This window comes from Thunnus albacares, chromosome 23 (assembly GCF_914725855.1).
Source record: "Thunnus albacares chromosome 23, fThuAlb1.1, whole genome shotgun sequence".
NCBI lineage: Eukaryota > Metazoa > Chordata > Actinopteri > Scombriformes > Scombridae > Thunnus > Thunnus albacares.
Window position 1 is genome coordinate 14186329 of NC_058128.1, and position 10989 is coordinate 14197317.

Sequence of the window (10989 nt, forward strand, 5' to 3'; positions counted from 1 at the left end):
GATTTTAATTGTAGCTTCCAAAATATAACTTTATATAATATAACTAACAGCATTAAATGGGGATTCTTGGGACATGTCAATAGACCTTATAACAATGTCTCAGTTCTATTCAAGTGTCCCAAAAGACCCTTTTCAAGGAAGACCTTTTTAACGTCATACCAGGAAAAGCACAGGCGCAATTCATAACATGAGTCATCGCTGAATTCCATTTATGTGGGCAGGTTTCAGGAACCCTCGTGTTGTGCACGCTGGATGGCTTTCTGTGACACCTAAATGGAAAAGAGCCATCGATAATGCTATTAGTAACATCTGTGCTTTTCCTGCTATGACAAGTAATGATGCATTCTGTTAAAAAATAGGTCTTTAAGTCATGACAGTGTGTCAGTGAGTCAGCATGCACAATAGCAAGACTCTAAAACTAAGCAGCTAAATAGGCTCCAGCCAACGTTAATTCATTATATGATTTACACCTGTGATTTCCCTACTGCTGCATGTCAAAATGTGTTTAAATCCTACCACACATTGCGGTCATATAAATAGGATGTTGAAGTAAATAAAAAAGTATAGATATGACAAATGACTTTAATTGAGAAACTAAATTCTCTGAATTCTCCTGATCAATCAGTTTCATTGAGCTCAAGGTTTCCCCAAGACGTTATACAGCAGGCTTCTTTGAGTGTCATGAGTAGTAAAGCGCATGGCACTACATTGCCCTCTTGCGGCTGAAAACAGAAGCTGCACTTCATGTGCAAAATCAGGCTGAATGGTGGTAGCGCATGGAACCATCTACGTTTCAAGAAACTTGACGTAAACCACAATGTTTCTCTGATAATATTGAAGCAAGTGGTCTTTTGGATACCATTTTTATTCAACAGATGCACCACAGCAGTTATATTGTACAGCTGCATATCTTTACCTCATCTGAATGAAACGTCCACAGGTGCAGATAATCACCACAAATCTAGGAAAAAAAAAAAATCCAGGTGGGATTAAGCACTCACTCTCTCACTCACACTCTCACATACTGTAAATGTCCCACTTCATGGCAAATGCATTACTGTCTGGTGTTATAAACCCTGAACAGAACTAAAGAATCTAATGCATAAACGCAAATGATCACATGACACAACAAGCACATTTTCTTTTTAGCTTTATCAGAATGAGAGCAAGAGAGTCATATGAGGGTGAAGATACAGTACAGAGGAAATGATAGATTTAAATTAGGGCAAGGAAATGACCTTGATTAGTTTATGCTGTTGTGTCAAATCAGGTCTGATTCATATTTGCGCATGTGCGCACACACACACACACACACACACACACACACACACACACACACACACACACACACACACACACACACACACACACACACACCAGTCCATACACACTTATAATCATTTGTGGTTGAAGGCAATGCTTCCTGTCTTCCTCATATTGTACACAAACCAGCAGTTATCTATTCTTCAGCTCTCTCTTTCTCTGTCACTCTCATACATGCACAGAATAACTCGACCACAATGTTCTGACAAACCTAAAAATAAAAAGTACTGTTAATAATAATAATCTTTTTTTTTTTTTATCATAAATGCTTCTACACCTTTAAATGCTTTCACTCTTGTTTAACCTTTTATTCCCACCAGATTTGATCACTACAGACCAGTTGAATCCAAATAGTTATAATTCTGTATATTTAACTTTAGATGTTTAAATCTGCAAATATAAAATACATGTATGTGCACACATACAGTACATACAATCACACACAAACAGGGAAATCACCAAAGAGATCAATGAAAAAAAAATCATTCATTTTTATTGCAAAAACAAAACAAAGGCACATTGAAATTTTGCATGTCACAGAGTGGATGTATATCTCTTGAATGAGACGGTTTGGCAGGTTAAATGCGTATGAATCATTGACAAAGCTATAGCTGGTTGGATGATGATTACAAGAGTGCAGAGGCATAACCAGTACACCCCGCATGCTCGTTGCTTCATTTAACTTTGTCCTTGGGTAAAGTTAAATGGATCTACATCAACCCGCTTACATTTTTACAATATCAAAAGGCAACAGACATAAAAGAAAAACACAATCAGGAATTACTTCAACTAACCTTCTACATACTATGTACTGAAAATGAAAAGTAAAACAACAAAAAATACCAACGGAAAATGAAGACGGACTGGTTTGAATGACAACAAAATAATTCATTTAATACCACATGGCGATATTTAATGAGTTTAATTTGGGAAGAAAAGAATAGAGCTTTGGCAGATTGTAGTGTTTAACAGTAATGGAAAATAAGTAAAGAAGTCACTAATACATTCAACATGATGACAAAAAAAAAAAAAAAAAGATTTTTTTTTTAAATCATGGAAGGATTTAACCTTCAGCTGGTACCTTAATAGAGACTAAACAACTCAAAGCCTGAAACTGGAAGATTTCAAACCTTGGAGGCACTCACATGGCAAGATTTTCCTGAACTAATTAAGTTCCCAACTCTCAATCAAGTATTCTTTAGAAATTTACACACTCACAGTGCTTTGAGTGGCATCATAAAAGCATATTAAGCACCATATGAGAGCAGAATGTACAAACGAGGAACAACTTCAACATCTTTCACTAACTTGTCTGCTTCTTCATCTACATCTCATCCTTGGTGCTAGCTGATATATACTTATTTTAATGAGTAAAGAATAATGCCTTCATCAGTGTATACATTTCTGCACTCACACTATTGCAGACAGGAGGAAAATTAAAAAATGTGATTGTTTTAGCCACTAGGTGGCAAACGGTGTAACTGTGAGAGAGTCAATGAATGAATGAATGAATATTTGAGTGCATACACAAACGCTTTTAATCTAAAAACATACAAAACGTGCAATAAGTCCACACATTTAAGACATACGCAATGTATGGCTCAATATTAAGGCCAATATCAAATTTATGCAATATACTGTATGTCAGTAAAATACAGTACAATGAATGTAATTTTCTGATATGATAATAAGGTATAGAGATTCATAGTGCACTACAGACAACATTACCTCTCTGTCACCCTGAAAATCGTGATCACATTTATATACTTATTGCGACAGAAAATTAAATCAACAAAGTACCTTACATTCATCAGCATATAATTAAGCATAACAATTTCAACCAGTATTCTAAAATGGGAACAGGGAAGTGAGAGAACCGCTAGACTTTGTGAGCCATAACGCTGCTATAAAGCTCAAGTTGTGAACACATTTGGTCATTTTCTGCACGTCTATCTGCTTACTAAAGCATAAGAAACCATCTTGGTGTTGTTGTAAGCAGGCACAAATAAAGGTTTTGACATACTAATTGCATTGGTGTTGCTATGGTATACATGGAACAGGTAAAAATAAAACATAAAAGCTAATCTACACATGAAATATAGGTATCATGCCTCCTTCTCCTTGTACTGCCACCCCTGCAGGGTTGCTTTCGCCCTATAGAGAATATTTTTGGGGAAATTTACATGTCTTTCAGAACTGTTCTTAACAGTTAAAGTGTACCATGAATGTGCAGGGCATGATATGGGTTCTAAAATGCCAATTCAACTCTTCTATGACTTGTAGCATTGTAGGACAGCTGCTACTGTGCTGAAAAGGTCCAAATCCAAGACAACAGCTTTTATATTGATCATCTACCAATTTATCTTTCATCTCCTTGTCTTCACAGAGCATTATGTGTGTGTGCATGTGTGTGTGTACCTGTGCTCTAACTGTGTCTGTTTCCGAGTCTGCTTGTGTCTGTCTCCTCTGTGTCTGTGGTTACTTGTGTGTGCGTGTGTGTTGCAGTGTGTGTTGTTAGATGGGCGCAGGGACCTGTTGCCTTCCAGGTCCGGGTGGGGAGGAGAATTTCTGAGAGTGCCAGCGGGTCTCCTTGTACACAAACCAGGCATTGCCTGCCCACACAAACATGTTGAGGTAGCCAAACACCTAGAAGAATGAGAACAGGAAAAAAGTATAGTTAAATAATACTAAAAAAAAATTTTTTTGAACTCTTGAAAACAAAAAGAAAATATATCCGACAGTGTGTGGACTCACACTGTGGCCACATTTGTGTTCATTCCAATGAATTTGCTTTGGACTTGTGACACAGGAAATACCGAGTAGAGCACAGCAATAGTGTCTGAGGAAAATGAAAGTTGTTATTGCTCAGTGTCTCATGACTGCGAGTCAGGCTGCTTGATGTTTATGATGCAGTCTGCTAGCATACTATTACATAAACTGGGGTGATGAGACACTGCCAGATGATCAATGACTCTATAATTTCAACTGGTCAAATTCACAGGCTAGAACCAAACAGATGAGCTCATCATCAGCATTGGTTTTAAATGGAAATGAATTAATCTTTTTTGTTTCTTCTCACCACTGAGATGTTGAGCGTCCGCATGTTGGCGAACTCCGTGACCTCACAGGTGATGTTACTCCCCTTGCAGAGTGCCAGCGTGGCGCTGATGCCATCGGTGTCCGTGGCATCCTTCACGTTCTGCAGGCCCTTTGCCCAGGCGGATGAACACACCAGCCACAGGAACACCAGGGCCGCTGTGATCATAAAATCCTGGAAATAAGAGTGGATGCGTGAGAAATTTCAGATTTAATACTTCATCCGTTTCAGGATTTGATTTAAATTTAGATCAATACTCACAAAAATGGGTCCAAAGTCAGAGTCCTTGTAGACGTGCATGTAGCCCAAGTAAACCAACAGAGCCACCATGCTATACAGGAAGCAGATGATGGCAACGCCCACGAAGAACTCCGACGAGGAGGCCGAGTCTCCCACCATGTGTGTCGCCGTGACGGAGTGATTACAAATAGTGGTGTTTCCCTCAATGAGTGGGACCTGGCTTAACCTGACCACAACACAAGGGGGGAAGATTTAAATAATCATTTACTGTTGTGATATAACGGTCATTCCTTCACACACTGCCCTAGAATTGATTTATTATCTGTGAAGATGAAATCAATCAGTTAACAGATGACTAGCGACATTTCAAAGCTGAGCCCGACGTGACGGAACGTGCTGGAATTCTCACCTAAATGGGTAGTGAAAGTTGGCGTTGAGAGTTTCGTTCCTGCCATCGCCACAGAAGAGAGATATGATGTTCCTCCCTGAGAACCCGCCACAGCTTCCAAAAGCAAATATGGCTGTGAGCTATTTGGACAGACAAAAGAGGGCAGGAGATAAGGAGATTTGTTAAACAGGAAGGGGTGATTTTATGACGACAGACTGATTGTTAAATGCAAACCATACTTAAGCAAATCATAACTACACAAAGGTACTGGACAGCACAGTTTGAAAGCACAGTATAACTTCACCAGAACTTAACACCCAGAACAAAGACGGCAACTGAAAAGATCTTTTGTTTATAGGAAGGTAACATTTTCAAGGATTTAATAAATCCTGATTAATGAGTGAATCAATGAATTAACTTTTTACTGTCTGAAGATAAAAACAAATCTATTGAAATAAAACACAATAAAATGAGGCTTGCAGAGTGGCTACTCTAATGCTGCCATTCAGCTATTGAATTTTTTCTTGCAGGGGCAGAAAAGCATCTGATTCAGCGTGTAGGCCATGTGACACTAATACTCTCCTTAAAACCAACACATGCTGAATTCTTTTAGTCAGAGTGGCTGCGACTAAGCTTAACCCTCACGCTGCAGTGGGTGAAACACTGATCATATAATTTGATGGGTATTAACCTCAGTCCGATTCACACCGATATCGATTTCCTCACACTTAAGAGTAGAAAAGAAGATCTGGCAAGAAAATGTGCAACTTAGTTTACAGTATTCTGTAGAAATGATTAAAGTTGTCAACAGTTTTCACAGCTTCATATTGCTTCATATCTTCATATCAGTGCAACAGACAGCTGCACTACAGAGCAACACTAGTTCAAAGATACCATCACAGAATTGAGCCAAACACTGAGCAACTGTCTTGCTTAAGTCAGCAGCTATCTTGAACTCTTTTTAACACATTGCCTTGAGAACTCTACTGAAAAGAGTGTCTCTGATCATGTAAAAAGGATGGGTTCAACATTTGCTTCGCTGCCAAGAGTTAGAGGAGAAGATTAACACTGTCTTCATAACTGTTGGTGCAGAGTGTAGCTGGGTCTAGCAGCCAGTTGGCTTAGCTTAGCATAAAGACGGAAAAACTAGCTAGCCTGGCTCTGTCCAAAGGTAAAAAAAATCTGCCTACTGACACCTCTAAAGCTCACAAATTAACATTTTATATCTTGTTTGTTTAATTGTTACAAAAACCAAAGTGTAAAAATGACAAGTTGTGGTTTTACATGGGGTTATGAGCAGGACTATTTCTCTGGAGGCAGTGACTTCCTGGAGTCTTGTTGTCACTGTGAGGTTGCCAGGAAACCAGCGAAAACTCTTGCAACAATGTTTTTTTAAATATATATTTTTGGCCATTTTATGTGTTAATCAGACAGTGACAGTTGAGGGATAACAGGAAATAAAGTCAGGGCAAAGATTCACAGCTGGAATGGAACCACAGATGTTGCGGTTACGTGGCATGTGTCTTAACTAGTAGGCTACCATGACACGATGCGCACCTAAACACTTGAAAATGCTTTAAGGTATTTTTATTATACTGTAGCAGACAGCAGGCAGTGGACAAGATCACATAGCATGACAAAGGTTGTGATATTTGATTGAGATCACACATTGAAAGGTGATGACACACACAAAATAATCTCTAAAAAAAAAAAAACACATTTCAACCGGCTTCTTAAATTCTGTTTCATCAGCACAACTGTGTCACACATACTCATAAAATGCTTACAAAGGGGCGGCTCAACTTTTAGCCTTAAGGTTTACACCACAAGACCCACGTGCACACACACACATACTGTACATTTACACACACACACCCACACCTCGAGGCCTCTCTCCAGATGTTTCTCCAGATGTCACTGGCTGCCACTTCCTGTTTTTCTGGCGAGACACCACAGTAAGCTACTTTGCTCGCGCTCTTGTTTCACCGTAACACTTCCATTACGAGGTCATGGAGCCACAGCATGAACAACTGTAACAAGCATGCAGCAACCAAACACACACACAGATTTTAAACTGAGCATAAATAACAGAAAGCACAAACAGTGTCTGACACTAGAGTATTCAGTCATGCTTCCAATACTAGTCTGTGATAGAAGTTAGAGGTATGTGTGGATAGCTTCTGATAAGGACCTGTAATCTGACTTTAGCTGTAAAAAAAAAGACAAATATCCTCATCTAACTGAAATATAACAACCAGAATAATCAGCAGTGTTCCCTCTAGTTCTTACACAGAGGTCATTGAGTCCAGGTCAGTCCGACCAAACCAAAAATCCAGCAGAGCTTGTGTCCATTTTGCCACTAAGTTTCCTTCAGAAACCCAGAAAAACCTGGCTCACCCTCCAAAAAACAGAGAAACAGCTTCATCATCACAATCCAGCATGTTGAGTAAAGGACGCAGCCTCACAGCGTTTGTTACTCCAAAGCCCTTCTTCCTGTTTAAGATAGTATCTCTGGAGGTATGAATGTTTAAACCAAACCACTTCTGTGCCATGTAAACAAGCTTTTTCATTTGGGTCACTCAGAAATGTACAAGCTAGATGGACGTAGTGATCCAGTGTGGAGGTGGCGAACCATTCAGCCATAACTCAGAAATAATATCATTAACTTCCATTTCCACAGTAGTGCATTATTTTAACATTATTACAGTTACATTATTTACTAATGAAAGTGTTGCTAGGCATGTGTACACCTGCTTCATTTTAAAAACTTTGCAGTGACAAGTTGAGCTTGTTATCTTGGTTACGTTGAAGATTATATTCAAATGTTTGTAACTGAAAGTAAAGTGTACAGATATTAAAAAAAAGTATGAAGTGCAGCAATGAAACAAATGTGCCCATGCATCACTTTTTTATATCTATATTATTATTTGTATCTCAGATATGGCATGGCAACCTAATAGTAGCTAATCAGCCTTTAGGTTGTTGTATAGATGTGATGATTATAACTTAGATAATGCAATAAAATACATTTTTTAAATAATACATTTTCTAAGAAATTTTTATCAGTTGGATAAACCGACTAACAAAAATAAGACAAGTCTAGAATTCATATTTTTAAAAGCGATATTTTGTACCAATAAAAAGTTTATGTTTGCTCAACTATTTATTTGTATCCATCTGTGCTGATGTTTCAAACTCTTGGATGTGCTTGATTATAGTTTATATACAGTAGATATTACTACACACTATTGCACTATTGTGTGGGTTGGACCCCTGTATTAGCACATACAGCAGGACATTCCAAGTAGGGCGGCAACTAACAATTATTTTCCTTATCGGTGAATGTGCTGATTATTTCCTTCTCTAATCAATTAATCATTTGTCTGTAAAATGTCAGTAAATATTTTTTAAAAAGATCATAATTTCTCAGTCAAAGGCAATATCTTTAAATATCTTGTTTCGTCTGACCAACAGTCCAAAGCCCAAAAGTATTCAGTTCGCTATCATGTATGACAAAGAAAAGCCCTGAATCTTCACATTTGAGAAGCAGAAACAAGCAAATTTCTGGCATTCGATCGATTCAATCAATTAACGGTTGCAGTACGAGCATTAAATGAGCGGATGTGTGCACACAATTTATCATCTATGCCCTTTTGAATAAGAAAATAAGTTGTGTTAAATAAGTGTTACATAAGGCCAACACAGTTATACACACTCACTCACTCACACAGAGCATTGTCCTGAGTCAGATGACTGGGTGTTTCTGTGGCTCTATAGCTCTGGATGTGTGTGTGTGTGTGTGTGTGTATTATGAGAAAATAGAACAGCTGAGAGAAACTGTAGCTGAGTTGCATTACCCACACTGGATTCCTCTGACCCAGTTGCTGATTACTGGACTTTCAGTGAGAAACTGTTACATGTTCTCTCATGACAGATGAACTGTGTGTGTGTGCGTGTGCGTGTGTGTGTGTGTGTGTGTGTGTGTGTCAGCAGACAAAATATATCAACTGTCTACACAGTTATTCAGAGGTAAATTATTAGTGAGAGACGCATTAATCTATAACTGTTTGTTATTTGAAGGGCAGGCCCATGCAACCAGCAAATCCATCTGCAGTGGACACACTTTACCTTTACCCTAACTTTTTGTTCGTCCAACCAAATTCAATCTATGAATATTAAAGCTCTAAATTCACAATGTTCAAGGTAGTAAACAGATGCAGACAGACAAGTCAAGATAAATGAAAATATTTTTGAGAAAATCCTAAATTGGTCATAGATAGTTTTGCAGAAAACTGTAAGCTGATATATAAAAGCTTTTATCCTTTGTATGAAAGTGTGATATAAGTTATTTTAATTTTTGGGGTGTTTACTAACAATTTTTCCATCTTTATTTCTCACAAATACCCCCAACACAGATGACTTCAGTGACTTTTCTGAAGGAATGTGATGAAAATCGCTTAGGAAAGGGGAAAAAAGACCAAAAGAAAAGAAGTGGACCTCCCTGTCCTCTGGGTATGACACACACATATACACACACACACATACACTCACTCACACACACACACACTCATATATATCTAACTTACCCACTCCACCAGTTTAACGAAGCCCAGCGGCTCCTTCAGCGGTGACAAGTTCAGCCGAAATCCGGTCATCATGGTTTTGCTTCAGGTCCAAAATCTTTATCCAGTTGTTCTTAACTGTGGATGTTGGTCCAACAGGGAGGAAAAAGGGGGAGGTTTTTTTTTTTGACAGAATGACGTGGTTTTACTGCCAACGCTGCAAAAAATGACGACTTTAAGTTATTTAAAGTGAGTCTTAGAGTCCAACTTTGCGCCAAATAGATTGAAAACGTCTACTATGAATGTGAAATCACCACACTTCATGAAAATACAGTTTCAGAACTTTTCATAAAAGATGTTAACGGAAAAATAATAAGTGGTAGGTGGATATTTTTTGCAGTGTAGCTTGAAAAACTGAAGCTCTGCTTGGTTGGTGATGCGCGCAGGCGATGTAGCGGATAAAGCGCGGAAAGTGTGCCAAATTTGCGTTTTGCTTTCGGTGAGAAGCGTCATGTAGGTTTAGTTACAGGAAAGGGATGCTAAATGAAAAAGCGTCACCTTATCCAATGGGTTTCACACTATTGCAAGAAAGTTTGTCTTTTCTTTTACTGGACTGGAAAAAAAAAGTTAGTCCAGTTGTCAAATACCAGTAAGACAGCTTAAAATAATACGCAGCTACTATGTAAGCAGTTGATTACCAAATACAATACATGCGCAGAAGGGGATTCGGATCCACATGAAAGTTATAGTGGACTCTAACAAGTCTCGAGTAGGCAAAAGGCATCGGAAGTGTCCTACAGTGAGGTTTCATTGGACCAGGCTGCAGTTACTGCGTGTGTGACGCCTCTTTGCTTGCTGACTGGGTCATATGACTGATTCAGATCACACAGCAGTTTCTCAAAAATCCTTTCAACGCAGAAAAAGGAAAGAGGTTTACCTCAAACACCAGCTGCAGCCATGAACTCAGTTAAAATTAATAAAGGGTCATTTCACCCCAAAAAGACAAGACTGCTTGACTTGCTACGTGTCTAACATGAGACAGCTTAAAGTTAAATTTATCCTTACTGCACTTATTTTAAAAATTACACTACATTTCTCCATAAGAAAGACAGAAATTAAATTCATCTTAATAGATTAACGGGTCATTCTGATAATTTTACACATGAAAATTAGTTTAGTCCTCATGAGGAATGCTATTTAGCCTGATATAGTCAGGATATATCGGTCTGTGCTGGAACAATTTTGAGCATTCTGCTTTTTTTTTTAACCTGTTTTTCGCAAATCCCCCAAACTTTATTGAAGTACAATATTAAATCCAGATTAACTTCTTAAACAACAGCAGGCTGACTTGTCTGATGAAAACAAACAGTACATAGAAA

At 38.3% G+C, this 10989-nt stretch overlaps 1 protein-coding gene across 1 annotated transcript; it reads right to left on the reverse strand.

The window, feature by feature from the left end:
- Positions 1 to 1610: 1610 nt before the first annotated feature.
- On the reverse strand, positions 1611 to 10390 carry sypl1 (synaptophysin-like 1). The gene is made up of 5 exons (XM_044343520.1): positions 9635 to 10390; positions 5070 to 5188; positions 4682 to 4886; positions 4403 to 4594; positions 1611 to 3969 (listed from the first exon to the last, which is right to left on the reverse strand). Exons 1-5 carry the CDS (start codon positions 9704 to 9706, stop codon positions 3838 to 3840), a joined length of 720 nt encoding a protein of 239 aa, XP_044199455.1. The 5' UTR covers positions 9707 to 10390; the 3' UTR covers positions 1611 to 3837.
- Between the last annotated feature and the right edge of the window lie 599 nt (positions 10391 to 10989).

Excerpts from the sequence above, each read along its gene's own strand:
- sypl1 (XM_044343520.1), bottom strand. The coding sequence starts at position 9,706 with ATGATGACCGGATTTCGGCTGAACTTGTCACCGCTGAAGGAGCCGCTG. Across the intron at positions 4,595-4,681 it reads CTGACTTTGGACCCATTTTT|GATTTTATGATCACAGCGGC; the intron begins GTGAGTATTGAT and ends TCTTATTTCCAG. Across the intron at positions 3,970-4,402 it reads GGACGCTCAACATCTCAGTG|GTGTTTGGCTACCTCAACAT; the intron begins GTGAGAAGAAAC and ends TCATTCTTCTAG.